This window comes from Camarhynchus parvulus, chromosome 2 (assembly GCF_901933205.1).
Source record: "Camarhynchus parvulus chromosome 2, STF_HiC, whole genome shotgun sequence".
Lineage (NCBI taxonomy): Eukaryota > Metazoa > Chordata > Aves > Passeriformes > Thraupidae > Camarhynchus > Camarhynchus parvulus.
In genome coordinates this window covers 17,594,897-17,622,032 of record NC_044572.1, presented here as the reverse complement: position 1 = coordinate 17,622,032, position 27,136 = coordinate 17,594,897, and the positions used below count along the sequence as shown (strand labels likewise).

General features: G+C 37.0%; 1 protein-coding gene across 1 annotated transcript in view; it reads right to left on the bottom strand.

Moving 5' to 3' along the window:
* Positions 1-27,136, bottom strand: part of ARHGAP21 (Rho GTPase activating protein 21) — a 111,130-nt gene that overhangs the window by 21,559 nt on the left and 62,435 nt on the right. The window contains 5 exon segments of the mRNA XM_030971390.1: positions 6,453-6,885; positions 6,887-8,407; positions 17,864-17,918; positions 23,284-23,362; positions 26,453-26,545. Coding sequence (XP_030827250.1) covers positions 6,453-6,885; positions 6,887-8,407; positions 17,864-17,918; positions 23,284-23,362; positions 26,453-26,545 — 2,181 coding nt within the window.

The following is a 27,136-nucleotide window of genomic DNA, read 5'->3' as shown; positions in this document are numbered from 1 at the left end:
AATGAGTACATTCTTTCAAGTACTTCCTTTCTGCTTATGAAATGTTTCTGCTTGCTTCCCCTAACTTTGTCTATTCCTACCAGCATAACCTTTTTTCATAGCATGTTGTGCAACCATATCAATTTATTTTCTTATTTCAATTGTATTCAATTGCATTCAATGTATTCACATAGTCATCTTCCAAACCTCAGCAGCCTGCAGAGAGAGGCACAAAGATGTAGGGGGAGGATAGGGAAAGTATGGCACATAAAATCACATAGGTGATTCAGAATGTTTCAACTCCTAATTCCTTAGTTAATATACTTTAAGAAAATATACAGTAACAACAACAAGAACAACATTAAAAAAAAAAGCAAAATAAAAACAGGGTTGAGCAGAACTCACTGGAAGCGAGGTAAATTTACCCTATCTGCTAATCAGCATGTACCCAAGTACTTTTATTTATGACATGTTTGTAAAAAAACCGGTCATGAAATAAAAAAAAAACAAACAAAAAAACCCAAAAAACCCTCAACAAAACAAAACCACTAACAAACACCACAAAAACAAAACAACAAACCAAAACCCCAGGCAAAAACAAACAAACAAAAAAAAACCAAACAAAAAAAAAAACCACCAAAAAACCCAAAACACCAACCAACCAAAAAAACAAACACAAAAACCAAAACCCCCTCCCAAACCCCCAACTTTTTGGTTTTGAAAATTAGCATGAAGATTAGCTTTTAAAGCACGGTGAACAGCAGAGTGTGTCTGATTACCAGCACAGAAATTGCTGTGGGGTTTGCCTGCACTAAGGGTAGAAGAAATAGAGGGATTTATTGGGGATTTATTGTAAAGGTGGTGAGGGACTGCAACAGGTTCCCCAGAGAAGCTGTGGATGCCCCATTCCTGCAAGTGTTCAAGGCCAGTTTGAAGGAGGTTCTGAGCAACCTATTGGAAGGTGTTTCCACTGATGGCAGGGGGTTGGAACCAGATGGTCTTTAGGGACCCTTGCAACCCACACTGTGAATTTAGTCAATGGAAGACACATTTTAGGAAAACACAGACACACACTAAGGGAATAAATACCATGCAGTTTCAACTGTGAAATCCCTGGCAAATCTTTTTTTAAATCAATACAGGGGATTGGATACAAATTTTACTGTAACATAACAAAATTTTACTAAGACAAAACTTTACTGTAATACAGAAGAGAACAGAGAAATTTATGGTACACTTAAAATCACATTTGCCTCAGAGATACTGTAAAGCACAAATAGTGGGAGAATAGAAAGTACCAACATTAAGTATCACATATCCTCATTCTGTTCCTATACCTTTCCTAACATAGGAGTTTCAGTCAGGGGGAGAACACTCATCTAATTCTTTACAAATTTTTTCAAAGTCTGGTCAGATATTTTTATCTGGCTAATTTTCCCTCAGTTATCCACAAATTAATAGTAGAATGAAGCCACCTACAATTTTTCTAGGGTAAGGATGTGCTAAATATTTTCAAAATGGGATCGCACCTTTGAGGAAAAATCTTTGTACTTACGCAATGCTACTGTACGCCTAAGGAAAAACTCTATAATAGGATGGCTATGAACTTGATTTTATTTTAAAATAATTTTGAACTTCAAGATGATATTTAGGCTAAGCTTTTAAAACATATCCATTTAAAATTAATTTTCATGTGACAGGCCTCTGCAAAGCTGGAAAGAACATCCACCCAGTAGTAATGGCCAAAGCATTAAGCTGGCCTAACAGCTACACATGCTGCAGTCAGGTTAAGTATTGAAGCAGCACCCCCATTTCTCTTCTGTGAGCAGTTCATTCAACTGAATATGGGAGTTGGATTAACCTCTTTTACATTTGTTTCTACTCTACACTAAGTACTGTAAGAAGGAAAAAATATTTTCAACCTTGCCGCAAATCTCAGACATGCATACTACACATTTATGTCTATGAAATGTATTAAAATAACCATATTCTGAATCAACATTTTCTCAACAGTTACAAAACTCAAAATGGTTTGGGTTGGAAGGGACCCAAGCCCCCTGCTGTGGGCAGGAACACCTTCCACTAGACCAGGCTGCTCAGAGACCTACCCAACCAGACCTTAAATACTTCCAAGACTAGGGCATGCACAGCTTCTCTGGGCAACCTGTTTCAGTGTTTCGCAACACTCACAGTAAAGAACTTCCTCCGAATATTTTATCAATTTAAATAATCCACTGCCCTTTGTCTTTTCACTACACATTCTTGCAAAAAGTTTCTCTCCATCTTTCTTGTAGGCTCACTTCAGGACAAAGGTCACAATTACAGCACCCTAAAGCCTTCTCTTCTCCAGGCTGTACAATCCCAATTCTCTCAGCCTTTCCTCATAGGAAAGGTGCTTCATCTCTCTAATAAATTTGGTCCTCCTCTGAATTTGCTCCAACAGGTCCACACCTTCCCTGCTAGGCACCCCAGAGCTGGAAGCAGCACTGCAGGTGGGGTCTCACCAGAGCAGAGCAGAGGGGCAGAATCCCCTCCCTTTACCAGCTGCCCAGGCTGCTTTTGATGCAGCCCAGTGCAGGTTTGGCTCTCTGGGCTGTAAGTGCCCATGGCTGGGTCATGTCCAGCCTCTCTCCCACCAGCACCCCCAAGCCCCTCTGGGCAGGGCTGCTCTCACTCTCTCCATTCCCCAGCCTGGGTTGATACCAGGGGTTGCCCTGACTCAGGGCACCTTGCATTGGTCTTGTTAAACCACATCAGATTCCCATGTGCCCACTTCTCGAGCTGTCCAGGTCCCGCTGGATGGCATCCCATCCTTCAGGTGTGGCAACAGCACCTCTCAAGCTTGGTGTCATCAGTAAATCTGCCAAGGTGCACTCAACCCCACTGTCCACGTCATCAATGAAGATATTTAATAACCCTGGTCCCAGTAAGGGCCCCTGAGAGACATCACTCGTCATCCACGTCTATCAGGATGTTTAGCAGCATTCTACTTTCCATTCCAGTGAATATTAACTCATCCAAAAATTACCCAGTAGGCCAGAAAATTATCATTTGCTGTCCTCTAGCACAGAAATCATGCAAAAATTGCAAGTCTGAAAAATGCACATTAAACACCACAATTGCTAATATAGTCACTGATAGAGAAAATGGTATTTTTATTAGTCTAGAGAACAGGTGAGACCTTTTCTGGGTAAAAACAGTAGACTGTCACTAGACTAACTTGTATAGTTAGAAACAATAAAGAGCATTTTAAGAACATAGCTTTTCTCTGGACCTGAAATAGAAAGAGAAGCTTTCTGAGAACCACAATATCCTGCATTTAGTAGCACATGGAAAGTACCAAAGCGTGCAATACCATTGCATGTTTATCTGTAAAGCTGGCAGCTCCATCATCCCCCAAGAACATGTGCTTACCTGAAGAGTCTGAATACACAATATTTTCCCTAATTTTTTCAAATAAATCCATTTCTCCCATAAAACAGATACCTACTAGGTTTGGTGTGAACAGATCTCTCATTTCTATTAATAAATTACACCCATGTTAATAAATTACACTCAAAATTTAAATCTTCCTGCTTCTGAACTACCTTTTTGAAAAGACTAGTGTCAAAAGGCAGTTATTCAGTAACCCACCATCATCCCTGTAAGAATCTGCTGTAAGGAAGCTCAACAGAAACTCTGCTTGGATTTCCATTTGTGGTGCAGGGCAGTGTACTACTTTTATCCAGAGCTAAAATCAACCTGATGTTGTGCTGTTCTCAGAAGTGGGTAGTCACAAAACACTGCTGCAAAAGCCAACTGTTCCTGGCTGAATTTCTACTAAAATACAGCCCTGGCCATATCTACTACTTTTAATAAGCAGAAAGTGGTGATAAAAATAGACACATCACAAATATTTTAAACACCACACATATTTTAAAAGGTAGCAATCTGTGACCTTGGAAGATATTTGTTACCCTCGCCCAAATTTACATTTTTACACTACTCCAAGTATCTACTGTACAAGTAACTTCAGTAAGTGTATTAAATTAGTTCTATCCAATAAAACCTAAGAATGCAAAAAATCCTACTATATGGATATAAGCATAAGGGAAATAAAGCCATTTGCCACACTCCAAGGTATGTGCTCATTCAAAGTAAGATCCTTCTCAATAATCAGAGAAGGAAAAAAAAACCCAAAACCCAAAAGAAAACCCTAAACCAAAATTCCCAGTGATTTTCCATCTGAAGAGTTAAATAAGTCTTTAACTGAATTTCAAAGCAGATCTAGGGTTTTATCTGTCTGATTAAGTACAGCTTTTAACAAGTGAAGTTGTAATTAGGCATAATGATAGCAAAACAAGCAAAGTTAGAATAATGCATATAAACTCTAACATAAGAAGTGGTCTACTTCCATAATATCTCATGCTCCATCTATTCAGAGAGAATATTCATTATTTCCTATTTGTTATTCCCTCAAGGCGCTGGAGCTGGGGTAGAAACTTTCCACAGCCCCTGTACTGGCACAGGAATTTCTTGCTAGGAAGACTGCCACAAGGACCATGCTGACTCAGATAGTGCCCAGGCTCTAGAAGCATCAGGTTTCAGTATTTCTGGAACATTCAGGAGGTTTCATTCCAAGAGGCTTATAAGAATTCAATCCCATGTGGTGTTATGCCAAGAGGCTGCAATGGAGAGTTACAATTTTGTTCCTTCTGAACTGTTCAGCTGCTACCAAATACAGTTCAACTGACATGTTTAAGGCTTCTTTGAACTTTAATCAACACATGTCTCTAAAATATGGAAGCAAGTCACACAAATAAAGTTCATGGGAGATCTTTGACAAAACCAAGAAAGGAGATTGTGAACAAAAGGCTGGGCTTGATGTTACCAATCTTGATCTGACTTTAACATGACATTTCAACTGTATGGGATTAAAATACTTCCAGCAAACACAGAATGTTTGTCAGGAGCCCAACACTGACGATTTTAGGCAGAATATTGAAAAATCCTACACTAAGATCAGTTACATGCCTCACACACTTTGCTAATCCTTAAAGAAAGATTGGCTGGGTCTGAAGAAGAATCTAAAATTACACTGATGCATCCAGTAGTAACAAGAATGAAAAAGATCTATACAACTCCCATTCAAAATGAAAAACCCAACAAAAGTAGTATCTGCTAGCTAAGAAAGTACTTTTTAATGTCTTACCAGTATTTTGTCAAAAGAACAGAATTATTGTATCTTTTGTATGATTTCCATTTTCTGATGAACACAAAGCTTCTTCACTGTTTTTTGGTTATTCACTTCCAACTAGTAGAGGATATTATACATAATGATAGGGGGAAAAATCACTGCTTCAGATCCCCAACAGAAGACAATTATGCTAAGACACTGTATCTGTAATTCCCTTAACCTCATGTGTAAAAAAAAAAAGTATCATTAAAAAGAGTTGTTTTTCACACAGATGAGACTGAGAATAAAAATTCCGTATTCAGTACTTTCTAAATACTTCCTACACTAAATTCAAGAGCACAGAGTCAGTTATAAATCAACTCCTGTGGAAAATGATGCACAGACATCCAGACTACAAAGGATTAAACCAGCCACAACAAAAGAAAATCCAACCCAACAACAACAGCAGGACAAAGACAACAGAGGCATTGACTGCTTGGATAGAACAGAAATGCTCTGCCACTTTAACTCTCTCTTCAGCAGAAGACACTAATTCATCACATATCCAACATCCAATATAATTATTTTTTTCTACTATATCCAATCCTTCCTTTTCTTCTTCACTGCCCTTCCCAGAAACTCCCTGTAATTCCAAGCCTGTTTGTGTCACAGCACACAAGCAAGTAATTTTGCCTTCTCAGATTCTGCTTCCACAAACCCTTTCATTCATATCCACATTAGCATCTTTACTTGCAAATCCACTTCTTTTTATTGCTATCCCTTCACCTGAAACAGCTTTCATCTATTCCCCATCTGTCTCAGAAGGCTTTCACCATACCTATTCAGCTGAAAAACGTCTTTTTTCCCCACAAATCACTCTTACATGGATTTGCATCATATTCTTTCTGTACTGTATTCCAAGTATGTCTTTTTTACTAGAGAAGTACAAGTATTTGAAAGGTGCTGCAAATGCCAGTTGTCCACATATGTAACATCACAACATTATGTGAAGTGACAACCAGATGGAGTTATGTAACACAGATTTACCCAGAGGGTAAAGAAAACTCTAAAAAATACTACATCACTGCAGGCTTTTTTACACTCATTCTCCAGGACCCTCAAACAAAACAGAATATTATTTTCTCCATCGAAAAATATTTTTCCTTTTACCAATCCAAAGTTATTTTAGATGAGAAAAATCTCCCATGCCTCTCAACCTCAGGGTTTATAGGAATAGCAGTCAACTACCTGGCATCTTGTTTTTCATCACCTTTAGGAGAGAAAATCATTTGATGTACACTGAAATAATTTAACTCACCAATAAATGGAATTGAAGCCAAAGAGTCACCAGGTGGGCTGGAACTCGATGCTTTCCTTTCCTCTATTCTTTTTATATGGACTTCTCTCCGAGCATCATTAGGTAACCAACAGGTAGTGTCTGAGGCTGCCTCTTGGTCATTTACAGCAAGAATGTAGGACTGATGCCTCAAAGGCTGGGGAGTTTGGTGGCCAGAAGGTGATTTGTCCCGCATGACCACTGTGTCTTTGTCATTTCCCTGAACATCCATTTGCAGACTTTCAGACTCACGAACATCTTCCCTTTCAATACCATGAATCTTTTGTCTGATGGAACCATCTACGTTGTCAGAGGTAGTTAAACACTCACTTGTTGGCTGAACAAGTTTGGCAGAAGATGGAGCCAGAGAGGAGGGCTGGATGGTTTTACCAGTTTCTGTTTTGTGATCTGGAGCAACTTGCAGCTCGGGTCCTTGACTGTTGGTTTAACAGACTGCTTTGATGCGAGTGATTTACTGTTCTTTGGTCTTTGCTGGCAATAGCATCCAGGCCCTGGTTAAGGGGAATCGATGGTTTTGCTGCATAGGGAGCGGAGTTCTTCAGAGAGCTACTTTTAGAACTTCTGGCTGGTGTGAGACACAACCTCTCTTGTGAAACACCTGCAGATTTTGAAACTCCCCCAGGAGTTTGCGAATCACGAGAAGGCTGTAACATTTTGATATCTGGTGAAACTTTCTGAAAGTGAGAACCAGGCAGAGAAGCTCTACTACCTGTTCTCCTGTTATCTGAAATATAAGTATTTGGAGCAATAGGAAAATTTTGACCTCGAAGGGACATATGAAATGCATGTTGTCTAGATCTGTCATAAATACCTCGCCGATCATCTTGTTCAGTAAACCCTGTCCATTTGTAAGTCTTTCTCCTATCTCCATTTGCATCTGCAATCATATTCTCAGAATGAAAATTTTCTAGCACTTCACCCTGTTTGCTGAGATAATCCCATGACCGAGCCCTGTGATTTCTAGCATTGGATGAAGGTGCAGATAGAGTATCTTGTGAAGCACTTCGTGGCCATTCTTTCATCAGCACGGGCTCTTCAAGCCTTTCCTGGGATACACTTCTCTGCCGGATCTGGACAGACTGCGGAACCCTGTCGTGCGAGGTGCTCCTGCGCCGTACCTGAGAAGCAGTGCGACTTGGCACCACCTGATTATACTCAGCTGTGCTCTGAGAAGCTGCCCTTAAGCTGTCTAACCTTTCCTGTATTGTTCTGGAGCCATACATGTGCATGCGCCTGTTATCAATGTACTCCTTGTAAGTTTTGTAGGTCTTCCAGTCTATGTGCTGGTGGGAGGTTGGAGAACTGTAGTGATTAGTAGAGACTGAGGGCGAGTCTGTGGCTTGAGTAGAAGGTCTAGTGTTTGGGATGCCTTCTGGACATACTACATAATTTGAAGCTTTACTTACTGTTACAGTTGTATCAACTGGTCTTGTTATTGGAGTCTGAGGAAGTACAATGGCAGTGGACACTAAAGATGGTGGTGATGTGGTGGTCCATGCTTTTAGACCAGTTTGATCTTTCACACCATATCTTACTTCCTCTGTCCTGTGTGATGGACCAGCATGGTTATTTCTGCAAGATGTCAAATCTACAGCCTTCTCAGAAGGCACAATAACAGTCCTTACAGTTTCATTGCAAACACACACGGCTGTATTCGATTTTGCAATGTCTGTTGGTGATGGAGGCACTTGTATTTCCATTCTGTAGGCCCTCTCTGGCTGTGTCAATGCCCGGACTGGTCTACTGACTTGCTGCTTCCCCAGTGAGAAGTCAGAAGGGAGCTTTTCTCCAGCTTGTGCCTTAACAGAGGCTGCGGATGTCAGGCGTGGATAACATATTGGTGGTGGTTCAGGTATGTTGTGGGCATTACCACTGTAGGCCTCGTTGCCTTTCAGGTAGGCATCTTGGGAATACGCCTGCGGAGAGAAGATTAAGTGAGTATTCAGTAGTGAGGGAGATGGAAAAGTTCGCCATTTAGTCTTTGCATGATCAAGCTTCAAGGGAGGGGAGCACAGGTTCAAAATTCACACTCCCTCTAATTTCAGACAAAATGTTAGTTCCAAAGATAAAACCAGCATTCCAGCCCCTTAGTGAGCAGAAACAGAGCAAGCAAAATCATGACATACATTCCTTCCCTCAACAATTACAAAACTGAACTGATGACCAATTCTAGGAAATACTGCGAGCAGGGCACTGAGTCAGGTTTCTCAAAATCCATGAGTACACAACACAGTATTTTCCTCCCCATTAATTCTGCTTTATAACATGAGATACTTCACACATTTTTCTCATTTAAGCCTCCCATTGCTGGAAACTGGAATTTCACAGCGCTCAATAGGTTAAAATGCTGCATAATAAATTCAACTAGCACTAGAAAATTCTCTATACACTTAGGGTATAAAACAGCTCTGTTCACTTATTGCAGTATGTATGAGAAGTACAGACAAATAAATATACATACACACACTAAATATAAATAAATAAATTTTTATATAAATAAAATAATAAAAAATATAATAAACATAATAAGATATCTTCTACATAAAAGCTACTGTTCCTAAACATATAATGAATAAATTGAAGCAGTAACATATTGTTGTGAGCCAACACCCTGTAAGTCATCTTATATTTTACAGGATACAGCAAGTATATGGTACATAAATTTTACTGTAAAAAATATTAATGATATTTAGCATTTTTACTTTGAGGTAAAAATAGTATGAAAATTCATATTCACCACTGTCCATGCACTACTGAAACCCAACATGAAACCTCTAATTTCCTTACTGCACTTTGCATCTTCATGCATAACAACCTGACTCCTAAGAAAAAGATGGTTATATTATACTTAGTATGCTTCTGCAGCATTTCTGAAAGCAGCATTTGTCATTGTGAAATTAACAGAACATTCAAAATAATATATCAATGAGAAGCATACAGCATACTTATACAATATTCTATTATTGAAAAACTTCAGCATGACTTTGTTCAGTTTGAACATAATAAAATAAAGAGCCAATGCAGAGCCTGCCAATGTAATAGAAGATTAAAATAATTTCTCAGGGCTTTTATACACTATGAGTGCTATCATATCACAGCAGCATTTTCTGTTCAAATCATAACATGCTCAATTCCAGTATATCAATATGCTCTGCCTTAACAGCAGACAGTTATAAAAGCCCAAGTGCAGCCATAAAATTAATACAGAGCAAAGTAGAGAGGAGGGCGAGGCATTTCCAATATTGCTGCAATGTTACACCGAGCATTAGTGAAGTGCAAAATATTAAAGCACACTGAGAGAAAACAGACCAAATAACACAGGCACAAACCACAAATCAAGAGATCAGCAATATGAAGAAAATTCAGCTCTGACTATCTAGCTCATTATCAAAACTTGCTGTTTCATATTCTTGCTTCTCACAAATCATTAAGAAAAACATGCCTTACAAAACCATCAGAGAAATGGCTACTGTACATTTCTTACCAGTGCTGTGACATCCTTTGTAAACTGCAGCTGGCAGAAAACAGGAAAACACAGTAAAAACTGCTTACAGATGTAAAGGCAGAATTATCTTGTCATATTGATGTTGACTACAGCAAGCTAAAAATACAGCTACACTGATTTCAGTGGAAGGTACCAACAGACATAAAGGGCAGTAGAGCATAAAAAAATAACTTCACCCTCCTTGTGAGCATGTCCATCTCAGGCTTTAATCTGCTCCTTATCCTGCACCTTTACAGAAAGCAAAATACGTTTGTGCCATTTTGCCTTGTGCATCCCTACAGCTGCCTGCAGAGAGCTCTGGCTCCGTGTGATGAGATTTCCCTTCCACTACAGCAACATCACTGTCTCTCATTTCCCTGGGCTGCTACCATCCATCCCTGCTTCCTGGTGACGAAACAACGGCTTCATTATGCACTTAAAACAGCACGCCCCTTCCTCATGTATATGCGAACATGACCACCAACTGTCAGCTGACTGCAGCTGCTTTCAGCCTCTACATCTGAAATTAGAGGAATGATGCTGCAGAAATACTCTCCTCACGTGATCTGTAATTTTTTTTCCTCCACTTATAGTAAAAAATCCGGACAGGCTTCCACTGACACATTTAATGGGGGGGAGGAATGTATGAAGATAAATATTTCTAAACCTTTAAATAAATGACTATTTAAGATCTTGATGGGCTGAAGAATTAAATTGAAAAAATTTGAACAGATGCTGAAGACTCAAAAAACCAATCGAGCAAGATCCTTCTGGCATGCAAGACAAACAAATCATCATATACTGCCCCCAATCAGAAAATAATTATCAATTTATGCAGCTGATAAAACAGCTGATATCTCACCTTCTCTGGGATGTGCACACATTACACCAACAGAAAACACCCCATTTATATATTTGTAAAACATTCCCCTGACAAACAACGCTTCTTTGACTTTGACAGCAGAAAGACTAAATTCCAAAGCTGGTGTGATCTGATTGTAGCCAAAAACTACAAGTGAGTATAAAAATAAGTTCTCAGCTCTTGACAAAATTTATCACAGGTATTAAAATATCACCTTCAGAAGACAGCATTCCCACAGGGTCCAAAATGAGATCAGCTAGGTTTTCTCCTCCCCCAAAAATTAAGTTTCCATGATTGCAGGTATATTCAGACAGACAGACTGGCAGTTCTGTGTAAGACAGTTACTGGAAAGTGTACTTCCCCTCCCAATCTCATTCCACCCACTACCCAAGAAAGCACTGAAACAAAGCAGAGAATACTTCCAATAAAGAGATTGTGATACTTCCACAAAGAGTATTTGATATCTTTGTTTCATAACTCTGATTAAGGGCCTACAGAAAATAATGCAAATTACAAAGAAACTGATGGATCTGCCCTGCAAATGTCACACTGAAGGATGTATTATCAGCCTTTTTATTAATGAAATATTTTAACTGCTTTAAGCACAAAATGATGAGATTTTTAGAAGAGGTTTAGAGACTAAGAAATTTGAAATACACCAATGTATTTATTAGTTCATACATCGTTTTGATATTTAACATATTTTGCAACCACACAAAACACAGCTTGAGTATTACCCTCTCTCTTTAGTTTCTCTAACAAAAAATCATATCATATGAAAAATGTTACCTTAATCTCTGAGTGACTGCAACAGGACACATTAATAAAAATGTCATTAGGGTATGGCTGAATTTTAAGCGTTTACAGTCTTAAAACAAAACCCAAATCAACCAAACAAAAAAGGTTCACAACTTAGAGAACAAAAATGTTTTTTTTTAATATCCAGATTAGTGATGCTCCTAATTCAGACACCAGCCTTCCATTTCCAGAACTGGATATTCAGCAGTTATTCAGAAGCCCCAACATGATCCAAAATTAGTCTAGATGTTTTATGATCTCTTTTTCACCTTCTCAAAACAATGGCAGTTTCAAAAGACTAACATACAAATGCAGCAATTTAGAGTGACATTAACTGCTCTGATGGGTAACAGCTCTGCAACAATTACTAGAAGAAAATTACTGCTCTTATAGTAAAAACTCAGCATGTTTCTATTAACTGGGTACCATTTCTTCCCACCTTGCAATCTGGTTTTGTTTGCCCAAACTCCTATGGTAAAGGATTGATTTGTTTGTTTGCAAACTCCTATGGTAAAGGATTGATTTCTTACTGTGCATTTGTAGAACCGTTAAGGGTTTAACTCCTAAGGTAAAACATTCATGCCATATGATAGGCAAATTACATTTTAAGCAAATAAGCAATTTTACAAGGTATTTAATCAACCACCTAAAATTCAGCTGAAGGGCTTTGGTCCCACTTTTACCCCCCTGATTTTATGCTGTTGGATGCTAGAACAGTAACAGCCAAATGCATGGGGATTCCTCTGGGAAAGGATCACAGGGAAACCCTGTACTTTCAAGAGCTCAAACTAACCATACCCACCACCCATTAGCCCAAATCCATGAAAACATGCAGTCCTATGTTTCACTGAGGATGGGTGTGATTCACTCCCCTACAGGATGAATAACAACACCAACTTCAACAGAACTATTCACTAAATTGGTGAAAAGCACTTTGATGAGTCAGAAGCCAACATGCCCAACTCCTTGCAAGACTGAGCTTGAGGCATTCTTCTTTCCTTCTCCAATCAGTTTGGCTTCAGATTTTATTTCTTCACTAGTAAATTGTTCTCTTCCCCGGTCTTAACCTAATCTCACTGTCATCATGAGTATGGAAACTGCACACCAGAATAGGTTCACCTCCCTCTTAAAAGGAAACATTTTCTAGTTACAGTTTGTTCTGGCAAGAATATTATTAATACAGTTCAAGTGCTTTCATTTTACTCTGAGACACCCAAACACTACGGTCAGATAATGTTATTTGAAAAAAACCCAAAACTGCATACCCTTTCTTCCTAAAGGCAGTGCATTTTTAGTATATAAAATTTATTGCCTTAGGCCAAATAAGTTTTATTTCCAAATACAAGCTGTGTAAGAGACTTTCATGTAAAGTCTAAATTGTGGTTAGGAGTGTTGATGCAAATGGTATTTTCTAACATGTATTGTTTGACAACAAAATTTAAGTTTCTTCTTCTAGGTCACTGTGCCTTCACACCACACGCTGTCTTCCATTGTACTTGCTGCCACAGCTTTAATATTAATCTCTGTGCACATCAGTAACTCAGCACAAAACCTGCAAGTAAAAAAGTGCTCCAAATCTCTGGACTAAATACAGCTACTTAGAAAAACATCTCTATCTTTATTAAAAGATAAAGCAATGAAAGTATTTCACAGCTTGCCATGTTGCTCCACTAGGTCTGATGCAACTGGATGGTCACAGGAAGAAAAACAAAATTAAACTGGCAGACTAACATTGAAGCGAATTGTCACAGACCTGTAGTCAGAGACACGAGGTTACTGGGGCATGTAAAACTCTAGGATACATTTCCTCATTTAAGTTATTTTTCTTTGCTGTTGTTAGAGGGGGTTCCCCCCTTTTTTTGTTTTAATTACAGGTGCACGGCTGGCAATTTCAGGGTAATACAAGGCCTTGAGAGCCACCAAATACCACAAAAATTCTAAGTTCAGAAATGATAATGCACCACTCTCTTCTCTGCTGTACAGATCTTCCAGTATACTGGAAATTTCCATATTACCTGACTAGAAAGAAGGAAAAACAGAAAAGAAAATCTGTGCTTCAGTTGACTTCTACTCATTTTCCTGGTCATTCTCATCTAGGATTTTTGGTTCCCTTACTATCTATGACAAAAGAAACATTTTTGTTCCAATGTGGTAAACTTTCAGTTACTTTTCTGCAGCTTCATTGGTCTGTAATTCTGAGGAAAGATTAAGATTTAACTAAGTTCATCAAAAACACAGTAGTAAACAGCCCCCTTTTATTCCACCTTTACCAATATTCGTAGAATGTTCAATAACATCTTTCTGTAAATGAAACTGCAAAGTTCTTTCTGGAAAGCTAAGGAACATTTCAACAGATTTGGACACTAATTAAATGTAATGGCGACAACACCTAAGACCAGAAGTAACCTCTTACCTTTAGGGACCATTCCTGAAAGGAAGCATTTTTTTAGAAATGAAACTACTGGAGATAGGCTAAAAGTTAGGTAAGATGAACTTTTAAGCGAGTGCAGTGAGAAAAGTGCTAGAAAATGAATGGTGAATAAAAAGGATACCTTACCTATAGTATGTATGTTTATACACAACATAGTTATACACATCTACAAAATAATATCCACATATATTTACCTGTAATATGCATCACATATAATGATTAATATGCTACATTACCAATAACTTTCCAAATAAACAGCTCCAATGCAGATCATATTAAAGATACCATTTTTCAAAGAGTGCTATTTTCAAGTGCCTGGTACCTAGCAAATCAGTGACTTGAAGGCTGTATTCTTTTTTGCATGCACAAGGAACAGTTAGTCAGTAAGTACCTTCCAAGATGAAACATTCCCAGAAAAAATGGTCCAAAAATCCTGCATACAGAGGACACACTAGACACAACAAAGCCCACTGACAATACTCATAATAATGCTCACCTGTAAATAGGCTTAGAAAACTCAATTTACTCAATGGAGCACCTTTACAGTCAGTATTTTCCACATAGCACAAAAAGCTTTTGAACAACTGGAAAGTTGTCAAAATTTAAACAGTATTTTAGCTATAACTTGTTATCCAAAGGCTACAAAACAGCAACAATTTCATTGAATACACTTGAGAAATATGAACTATTTGTAGTTGACCTAAATGCGTCTTCCCATTTGCATGAAGTCAGCAGTACTAAAACCTACAAGATGCCAAAATTCTGTCAAAAAAGGTTAAGAATGCTACAGAAATTGCATATAGATGCATCAAATCTGAACCACCAAGGATAGCATGACATAAAAATAATCCTCCTCTTCCTAGTTTAAAAATGGTCATATACCTAAAAATGTTTCAAAATAATCTCTTTTGATAAATTTAAGTAAATTTAAGTAAATTTGAGGAGGAGCATAAAAAAACCAACACATACACAGCTGTCAAGAGTTCAAGATTTTGTTATGGATATAGATGCTTTAAATATCCTTTTCCCCATCCACAAAGTGACATTTTCAACATCACACAAGTGAACAAACACAAGTGGCATTGGTTTCACTAATGGTAGGATTTCACATGTAATTCCCTTCCAAGTAAGCACTGTTCACATGCCACAGAGAGCAATGGCCTGGGGATTGGGCCACTTCATTGTTACTATTGATGAATGGATTTGAAGCCCCTGTTTTCTGGAAACTCAATATACCAAGAGGTTCACAGACATATATGGATATTTCTGAAGACTAAACTCAAGGTTTATAAATAGCAAACTAAGGATAGAAACAAGCAACTGTATTTCCAACCCTCAGTCATGAGTACATGAAGTAGACTGCCAAGTACTATAAAATTTAGCACAACCAGCATCATTCCTGAATATAATGAAACTATTCCATTCTCTTTGCACTAGATATACCACTTGTTAGCTCATACTACAATATCCAGTAGTGCTTGGAGTTTTGTTATTTTTATAGCATACTGGTATTTAACATCAATTTACAATGAGCAACACTATTTGAAGACATTTACAGTGACATATGTCACAGAAAACAACTAAGTTATTTAACATTCTATAATAGCTTCCATAACACAACTTCAGGTGGTTTTCCTCTATTATAATTCAGAGGAATTGTACAGATTCTTCATTTTACTGAAGTTACTGAGAATGTACTGTCTCAAAAGATTGCAAATTATTTTAGAAGTGCCAAAATCTTCCTCCTGTGTGGTAGGTTAAAACAGATACAAATACAGGCCACAACTGACAGATGCTGTTGTAAGATGCAATTCATGTTTAACATCTTCTTCTTCACAAGCTGCAGCTCAGCCATCAAAGACTGAAACTTGGATACATATATACTGAAGTGTTCTGTGACAGGACTGAATGAACAAACAGCTGCCATCAGAGGTCATTTCCTATAGGCCCAAGTACACGCAGTGCTTAGCCTTGTGGATACAGGAAACACCTGTGCCTCCATGGCTTTCCTCTGGAAAATGCTATGTGCAACTGGAAGCCCTCAAAGGCAGTTCACTTCATCCCAAACAAATGCATCTTAGCAAACAGTAGCATAAAACCCTTCTGTATCATGACCCAACCCAACAGTGAACAACTGAAGGAACTCACGCAAACTACAGGGTCAGTGTAAAGCATTTTTTGCAAAGTGATGACCTTACCTGTCAAACCTAATCCTCCTACTATCTTCAAGAGAGCAATCTCACATACAAAACTCATAACTCTTATCACATCTGAAAACTCAGAAGGACCTTTTGTATAATGACACCTCAAGATTTTTCATATACCCAGTCTTTTCCTAGAACTTCCACAGTCAGGTATTTTCCTCTTTTCTTTACCCCTCAATCTTCTCAAGGACAATGACCTTATTTTCTTTTTGTTAATATCCCTTCCTAACCCGTAATGGCAACAATCATCCTTTTTTGCCCTCTGCCCCCATCTCACCTGTTGATATAACAAGCTATATACAACCCATTAATTTACATGTCTACATCACCTGAAGTTTGCACTTTGTGTTTTGCCAGCAGAGAGATGATGTGTCTAAGACCTTTCCATCCAGACAAATAGAAGTGTTTAACTTTAAAACTACAATTCCTGCCTTGTCCAGATTCTTACACTATTATGGCTGCAAGACTGCATTAGATGCATAGGGCATTCAGATAATTTAGATGTTAGTATTATTCCTGCATTATTCATATTCAGAGTTCCAATTTTAAAAATAAAAACAAACAAAAAAACCACCCCAACAGCTTTTCTCTCTCACTTATTCATGCAATCAAAACTCACACCCTGCCCCCAACATTTTCTGTGTTGGATTACTGAAATATGTCTTCATCAGATGTTCTCAAAATATCACCTCTATTCTAATAATCTTGGTTTGTTGTCCTAGCTGGAGAGTTCCTGTACTAGCTTCTACCTTCACTTTAATGTCAAAGTCTTTTTGTTCTTTCCTTTACCTTTTAATTTGGTCTGTAATAATGGAAAACAGCTACCGAAACCCATAGGTTTTTATTAACACAAAGTCATCTTGCTACTGTGTAGATTAGAAAATACACTTTTTCAACTACTAACAAGAAAATCTACCCTTCTTGTCATCTTCTCCTCTCCTCTGCTTCCAATTAAAAATCAACTAGAGCATACCAATATACTAGGTGGTGCTTTTTTGATTCTTCACAATATGCCCTTACATATCATGTATTATTCAAGACTCTTTTGGACTTAGAGACACTAAATGGGAGATGAATCATCTTACTACACATGCAGGACCTCAGTTAAAATCAAGAACACATAGGCACTAGTGCAGCAAAACATTTACAGCAGTCACAATTTAAAAATTTGGTAATAACCTTTGGCCCATTCATCATACTTCTCTGTCCACTCACAATTACTGAGTTATTAACAAAGGCTTCATATGCTAGTTTTTTAAATTCAAATTCTTTTGAACTGGATAACCTAGATAAAGGAAGCAATCCGATTAATAAATTCTAACCTAATGAAATTAATCCAAATTACAGTAAAAATATGAACAAGATGTATTTTTTAACATGCTAGAAATATCATGTGAAGACAGTACTCCCTATATCTAAATTCCCCTGAAATTTCAGGCACAGCAACGAGGTAGGAAAATATCTAAGGAGTTACAAAGAAATAAATATTAACTGTAATTATTTGCTGATAGCACACTTCAAAAACTTTGTAACCAACAACAGCACATTTTGGTTAGGTAATATACTCTCTGAACAGACGTTTCATTAACATACCAATTGAAGGATGTCCTCATCTTTAGGCATAACACTAAGTTCCAATACACTGTCACTGAAAGAAACAGAAAAACAAATATCACAGATAAACTTTCAGAGATTTTCAATTCTTATTACAAAGATAATCCATTTACTTCCATAGAAGAAAACTCTTCAAAAACTCCAACACTCAGCTATTATGACAAACACGTGACACAACAAAAGTCAACACTGATTTCCTCGAGAATCTTAGGAAGCAAGAAGTCCTGAGGTACACAACATGTTTGAAGCTTCTTGGACAAAACAATGTGACAAATCTCTGAATAAAAGCCAAACTTTCCTCTCTCTTCAATTCAAAACTAAAGTTTCATTGCACTTTTTAAAATTGGTGTGGTGATGACATAATCACTACCTCATTTGAAAAGAGGAGCAATACCAAAGCCAGTATTGACCTACACCTTTCCACTCCAATCACCTCCTAGCAGGATCAACTTAAACAGTCATTCAGATGATATCTGAAACAGAGATGAAAAACACTTGCTATTTGTAAGTGCTGCATTTGTCATCTGAGCTGCTGAAACCACAAGCAGTAGCAGCAGCATGAAGATCCAAGAATCCGAACAGTTCTATCAGTGTGACTCAAATACAAGGAAAATCAGGACACCAAATGTACAATGTACCAGCTACCTGGTCAAATATTTTAAAAACAGTGAAATCCACAGTTGGTATCTACCAGAAATAAGGTATTTTCACGAGCAAGAGAGAGAATCATATGCTTGCAACATTGGATACAGAGTAGGTGAATTTTTTATCTCATCTGAGATAATGGAATAATCTGTTCACATTCATTAAATGTGAAGTGGAACAGGTACAGGAAGGACTACAAAAGACTAATGTACAGCCTATTACAACGATGGCAAAAAAATTCAAAAAACAGTTACTGTGACTGTTACTTAGAAATCTCACGTGTAAGAATTAAAAAAGGATATTTAAAAAAACCTGACCAGTATCAGCATATGTATCAATGCAACCTAAGTGGCTATCTCAGAAATCAGCTCATCTGTACTGGTTAGTACAATGCATTAGGTGAGGAAAGACAAAACCAACACAAAGACTGGCCCAACTACAGGGCACAGCAATCAGCCTATGAAAGCACTGACAAGGGACCTCAGTTTATTTGTGCAGAAAAGAAAGCCATCATCTCAAAATGTAATGTGTGATTTATTATGCTTTCTTATATGAAAAATGTTTCTGTTTTGTGGTTCCTTTCCCATTTTCTAGCAATCACAGATGGAAGGCTGAATTCCAAAAGCAGAGTAAGGGTATTTGGTTTCACAATCTTTTTAAAACCACTATTCATTTTGAAAGAGTGTTTTCCAAGCAGCATAAAACATACTTTAGTCTTAAAACTGAAGATCAGCAGTGATTTAAGTTGTTCTTTAAGTCCCCACACATCTAGGTAAAAGTAAGTCTTCAAAAGCCTTGTGAAGATTACTTTAAAATACTGAATTATAAGAAACAAGGTAGTATTGTCTTTATGTGCACTTACAATAGCATTTCCCATACTAACTGAATACATAAACAGCGTGAGGCATTTTTAACTGTGTTCAGGTTTCAGTTCTACACATAGATAGCATGTATGCAAAAATCACATCAGGCAACTGCTTACTTGCAAGATGAAGACTTTGGATGTCAAAAATATGATAGCATTGCTCCTCTTGAAGTACTTTTTATATTAAAAAATATAATCTGACACAGAACAAACCATACTCATTGAAGTATTTTGCATGTTTCTCCTCCTCCCCCTTTTTAAGAAAGTGATTAAATCCATTTATACAAGTAACATCTTCTTAGAAGACATTCAGAGGACTAAAGGGTTCCACTCAGAAACAATGTTTTACATGTAGCTCTAATAACTACTTAACTATTCTATCCCTGTTTGCTGAAGAACCTTTTGGAGACAATTTGGATGCTTTTACTTCATATTTTGAGACATGCTCTCAGGACGTTTTTTAATTCTCATATCAGAAACAAAAAGTATTAAGGAAGACTTCTGGTTTATTGTACCATATACTGTAAATGCAAATTATGAACTAGAAAGTGTTAGTAAGAACCACCACACAGAAAGTAATAGTCTACACTGGAGCTCCAGACACAGTATTCAGAACTCTCAAAGGTATTTATCATTCCAATTACTTAATTACACATTCTGAGAGTTAAATTCAACTGTCTTGATTCCAAGTAATCAAATTAAAGCAGTAATCATAAAGTCTATCTTCTGATGCATTATTTTGTATTAACGAAACAGATTCAGTAGCTAAACTCTGTACATTTCTGAGTAATCCAAACACTTTCAAGAACAGTTTGAAAAGGGAAACAAGCAGAATAGACAATCATTCAAATTCCCCAGGTTAAGAAAAAAAAGAGGGGGGAGAGAAGTTGCAAATCAGAATCTGTTTCTTCTTTTATTTGGAAAAATAAATAATTTACAGAGTTTATGTTAGCAATCAACATGTCTCCAAGTTGATTATATATGTAAACAGATAAGAATAAATTCTTAATGGACCAAACAAGCAACTTTGGCAAAAAGTAGGAAATATAGAGTTAAAAGTGTAGTCATGATTAATCTTACAGGACTGTAGTTAATTCTAGCAACTCTTCTGAGGTGTGCCTTTCATCTCCCAGAGGAAATAACTAGTGTAACTTTAGATTTTTTGCTATCTCCAAGCAGAGGAAAATAGAAAACATTCTAGGCACAGCTTGAAACTTTTCTGGGAACAGTAATGTTCAGCATGTCTGAATTATATCCCATCCTTAAGTCCCACTGGAAGATATGGGTATCATTTCATCTAAAGCAGCTAAGTTCTGATGTCTGCAGCATTATATAATGAAGACAAGCAGCTCAAATTGAACAATTTTTTAGAAAAATAATAAGCAGCTATAAAAATGGAGCCACAGAAGTAATCTAAAAAGATCTGCCAGCCTGCACTGAGTTTTATTGCAAACAGCTGAACAGCGAGCAATGGGGAAGCCCTCTCTTGAGAGAAGAGAGGATAAAATGTGTTGTAACCTCAAAAACTGCTCTGATGATGAGTAAAATGACAAAATAAGCATTTACAGTCATCAATATGTTTGAATGAGTAATTTAAAACAATAAAAGTACAGCAATTAAAATGTCTAGAAAACCAACATACAACACATTAAGACTATGAAGAAAACTGTCTTTAGTTATAAAAAATATTTCAGCAGACAATCGGCCTTTTAAAACACCTTTCAAGCAAGCTGCTTTCACAAGGCCAACTAAAGCCAAGGTGTGCTGGATGAAAGATCAGCTAAGACCCAAAACACAGCAAAAACTGCATCACTGGGTGTTTTTAATGTGAAGACATTCAAGAGTGAATTTGTGCAAGGCCAATCAAGAATTACTAAATCAAGCAATGAAGATAAACCCTGCGGTTCAGCAGCTTCCTGAACCAAGGATTTACAGAAAGTGGGCTGGTATTATCTGACCACTCAATCACTCTGTGGTTTCAGTGTTTTCACAGACTTTAAAGAAATCTTTACTGGGTATTATCATAGAGGATAATGGTATAACAGACCACCAGTCTGGCCCAGGTGGCAATGCTAATCCAAGAGCAGCATGCACCATAATGCAGTTTTATTTGCCATGAAATGGCAAATAAGAAGTAAAAGAACCTATGTTCAGTCCAAACTGCTCTGAGCTCAAAAATACTGTTTTCAAGCAAAGAATGAGACACAGCTGATTCTTCAGTCACATGAGAAGTACTGTCTGTAAGCTACAAGATACACCTGATGTGGAGTCTGAGCTCTCACTATGGATGAGAATTAATATTTATCTGTTTATCCTAAGAGGTTCAGCTGTAGACTTCCTGATGGTTGAATATGCTGTATAAAATGCTCAAGGATACACATGACCTTTTGTTACAATCTTCTGTGATGTACACATCTGGCTCGAGAAAACAAACTGTTCTCTCCTAACACAATAGCATCCCTTCATCCTCCCTGCCCTGATGGAAATCAGGGGGATAGATGCAGCAGTGTGCTACATCCTTCCTGGCCGCATAGATAATCACTGACAAGGCCTTGTTCAGGGGTCCCCAGTTCACCCACACTGGGCAGGGGTTCAGTCCTGCTTACCAGTTCCCTACCTACACTCACTGAAAATACACTCAATTCACTGGCACACCTAGAGTAAGAATCACTGACCACACAAGGCACTCAAAGATGTGACTGGTCTCTTCCTTGGATCAAGAGAGTTCATTGACTGATCTACATAGCTGGGCATACAATGTATCTTGGGTATACACTATTGTACAATAGTGCTGCTTGTAAAAATACAAAATAAAGAAACAATGCACGGCTATGCTCTGTCCAGTGAAGGAAATAAAAAAGCCCATCTGTCCAGCTCTTGTACAGACAGCATTAATGACACAAAACATGTTTCAGTCTACCTTGTCCATCACATCTCTGAATACAGTTTTGTTGTTTATAAAAAAACACAAAATAACAACAAACATCCAAAACAAAACCACACGGACACAAACCACCCGAGGTGGACGCATTTTGAACAAAATCTTGAATAAAGACATCACTGAAATAGGAAAGTCAGAATCTGATTTTTCCTTCTCCAAACAGTAAGCATATCTAAGTTCTAACAGGTGACGAGCCAGTAAAAATATGACATGTGAGATGTACTTAGAAAACATTCTTTCATGCTGATCATAATACATCCTTTTGCCACATAACTCAGTGTTATATGGAAAACTTGTTGCTATAGAACAGAAATTGACAGCAAGAAAACTGTAAAAAAGAAGGCAGACGAGACATGAAAGAGTATCTAGACTCATGCACAGACATGATTTCACAAGTGGTTGTGAGTTGAAGGAGCAGTAAATATTAGTATTTTCTCAACTCTGAGCAAGGATCATAATCTGCTGCAAAACAGAGAAAAGCAAAGACTTACTGCAGATACTGTGCAGTTGTGCACTAGTATAAATTTTTCCTTCACCAGATATGCTGATTTCTAGTTCTTAGATCTCATAAGCAAGGTGGATTTTATAATCTTTTTTCCAACTGACACATGTATATATACCTAATCTATTTCAGTTCAAACTTCCTCTATCACACTTGGTGCTATTTGCTAACAAGGGACAAGTACCAACAATAAAAGGACTGTGGTACTATTCAGCACACCTATTCTCAAAACTCTTCTCAACAATCAGCAAATATATGAAAAAAGAAAAAACAAAACTGAGTGTGTATTAATGAAAATTTAGTAATATGATGACTTTTTAAAACTACCGTAAGTGGTCATTTCATGCTCAGTATATAAGAAGTAAAATGATAACACATAATATAATACTTCATTGATAATGATAATACTATCATATACTAATATAATGATAATACTATTATCTTACCTGTTCTGTATTAAAGCAATGACTTGAGAATATGTCTTCCCAATAACACTTTCTCCATTGACTTTTATAATTCTGTCACCTGTAGAGGGAAAAGTTATAACTGAAATTAGTTTGTCTAGGTGTTTTTTGAAGAGTTTTTATTTTGTATTTCTATACCTCACAAATTCAAGAGCACCCATATGTTAAATTCAAGCTTAGTCTGCCTCAAAAACCAAAAAATATTTCTCCAAATATTTTGTTACACTGTCCTCATTCAGAGTTTCATACACTGTCATAAATTAATTGTCAAATATATTGTGTAGAGCTATTTTTAGCCTGTGATGAAAAACCTATCCTGTTCTTTTGACCAAATGGTATCTAAGACATCTCTGATCAGAAGAGCAGAAAGGTATCTTGAATTTCCTAATGAGGAGAAAATGGTCTAAAGGATTACAGGCAGGGAGCTTCAAACAGCTACTGGAGGAGGAAGAGCTGAAAGAAAGGACCTGTGCAAAGTGAGGCAAAGGGAATGGTTTTTTCAACACTGCTTTAGAAACTAAAAGCCCTCGTTGTTTTTCTGGCACGATCAAATCAAAGCAAGGAAAAAGCTGTTACTCTGACTACTCATCCCATCTTGGGGACAATAATGATTTAAATACTTGTGCTCTGTAGAGGTTTCCCATACAAACCCCATGGATTAACAAGCTATACAGATCTGACTTTTTAATTTTGTCTGCACACAAAGCAAAACATTATGCCAATAAATTGGTATGATATTTTCAACTTTATAAAAGTTTATCTATTCCCCTTCATCCACCAGTTACCTTCTTGCCTGAAAGAAACCTGAATTTTCTGTCCTGCTTCCTAAGCAATGAAAGAAAGCTTGGTGGCAACAAGCTCTGAATCCTGGCTAGGTCATACTGCAGAACTTCCCCAGAACACACCAGATCCTTCTCTGGGACTTCAACTGGCTCTTTTCCAGGTTGTTTAAGAACAGCCTGCAATGTGGGCTACATTGCCACAGATCTTTACTCAGTATTCCCACTAAAAACTATAATTAGGAGTATCATTAGAGTAGGTCATATAATTTTATCTATATTTGTGCAGCTTTTATTTTTTCACAGAAGCAGACTAGATTACACACAGCAGTGACACGAGTCTACTTGAAATAGGCATCCCATGGATCTGCCAAAAGATCTGATGGGGACACACTGCAGAACTGGTTACATAAATGACACGAGCACAGACAACTCTGCAAGTACAACTTTATTCTGTTTCAGATCCATAGGAAGGGGAAGTCAGTGCAAAACTGCAGTGCAAAAAAGGATACAGAAACATGAAGGCTTTTTCTAACAGCTCTCTATCAGTCTGGTAGCCTGCTACATATTTTGATCAAAGTAGAAATTAATCAGAATGCCCCTTCCACACACACTTTAGTTCTTTATATTCCTGCATATAGATAAATGACAGCACGAAGATCAAGACATGGGAAATACAGATCTGTTTTGGCTGTTCATATTTCAATATTTCTAGTATTTATGAACTCCAAGATACGTTATTATTAATGTAATGCCTTAGAGGTTAAATATGGGAGAGGTATTACCTTTCTAACTCTAATAAAGATGATTTTACAGGAGTATTCAAAAATACTTCTGAATGGACTGTCTTATATTTAAGATATCTTTCTCTATTCCTCAAGTTTGCATGAATATTTCAAGTTTTCTGGTGAGAAGCAGACAAGTAAGCTCCTGAAATGGAGCTCATTTATCACAGGTGATGAAACTTATGTTGAAACTTTCAGTATTACAAAGGACCCTGCAGGAGTGAAACAAGAATTGACAATTTCCTAAATTCATATTGAATATTCAAGTTTTCATTTGTGTGACCATGAAATAGAGCAAAATTACATTAGAAAAAAAAAACCAAACAAAACCAGTTAATAACAATAAAAGTTGATTCTACAAAATAAGAAATTTATACAGTGTCTGCATGAGAGGTTAAGCAATCTACCTGGCTGATTATTCCCTGAGTGTTTTATAATATCAAGACACAGATATAGTAATATATTTCACCCTAAAATTCATAAACAAGAAATACTGGCATGACCTAATTAGATGTAGCTGCTATAAGCACTGTGTTTAAGAAGATTTTACTTATTAAAAATGTCTTCTCTCATTTATTTTCTGCTCTTTATTCTGGGCTCCTAAAAATCTCTTCTATAACTAAAAAAAATATTTTCTACAGATTTCATCTCTCTCAATTTGGCAGACACTGAACAGAACAGAAATTAACATGGTTCCTCTGTACAAATTCAACATATGCTGTGCTTTATCAAGCCAAAACATCTTTATATAATAGCAATCAAATTCTGCCAAAGTAGCCCTTCTCTAAATAACTATTTAAGGAGGAGTTAAAAAAAAACCTAAAACCCTTATGGTGTAAAAATGGGATCTAGAACTGTTTTTAAACTGATCAACCTAGGAACTTTGTATTTCTTTAGGAAGAACATACAAAACTTATTCTATTCCAGTCAATTTGAGGTATATAACTCTTTTCTAAAAATATATCAACATCCCATTATCGACACAAGCACAAGCCTTTCACAGAATAGAAGTTTTGCCACAGTTTTTAAGAAACCTGTGTTCATAGTGGCATCCATCTATATATGTAACTTTATCACCTGTAAGATTTTCTATTCTAATACAGTTTGTTTTTCTTTCAGCACTTAAGGTATGACACAGTTCACAAAAAAACCCTCCATGTTTTCTGCTCTCCAGGTTGATTAAATGAACAATTGAACAGAATTTTGTAAGAATAGAGAGATTTGGACTGTTCTATTTGATTTAAAGGAGGCAGAGTAGAAAAATTTTATTTAATGTACAAAGACCTGAATGTTTTCAGGTTACCAATTTGTCCCAAACCAAAGAAATAGGAGCTTACAGGTATCATTTTCCTTTTTTCCCCTCTTCTTCATGTATTTTATTACTCTCTTTAAGACAGCATATCAAAAAGACTAAGACTTTGATGCCTTAATAAGCAAAACAAGGTTCCAAGGTGAAAAACACTGAAGGACAACTTAAAAGCATCTAAAGGAAAGAACAAGGTTTAAATGGAAGACAGAACTATGTAGTAGCAAACTTTAATCATATGTATTTTACATCATGTACATAAACATGCTATTGAACAGTACCTGTGCACAGCCCAGCTTCAAAAGCAGGTCCACCCTCTTTAACTTGTTTAACAAATATGGTATCCATTGGCTCCAGTCTATTTCTTTGTTTTCCTGAGAAAGAAAGAATATCTCTTAATTGCGTTTCATTATACTGCATTACAATGTTTTCATTTTAAAATACTTTGGGATGCAATCCTGCTGCATTCATAGAGACATACAAAGGAAATAGTAATGTAATAGAAAGTGAAAAATAAAATTTTAAAATCTTTCCTTAGATGGAAAAAACATTGATTTACAGTTCTCATGGACCACAAAAGTGATTTTTCAACAGTGTTTTTCAAAACTCCAAGATGAAGTATAAAGTTTTCTTGAAGATTTACCAAGGTTCAAAAAGAAATTTATAATTCAAATAAAATGCACAGCATATGTCTGCTCATGCTGTATATCTGTATATACACAACTTCAAGTTAATCTACAGTAGTTAAAAATCCTGTACAGCTGTATTTTCTTGCCTTCTCAATACACACAAGTTCTATACTTCCAGAAACACAAGCACCTTTTGGTTTTACATGCCTGTCATCAAAGCTAAGTAATTCTTTGCTAAGCAGACACAGCTTCTGAAAATCAAGACAGGAAGGTGGGGGTATGTATGGTAAAACAAACAAAAAACTCCACGGTTATACAGCAGGCTGAAATACAGTG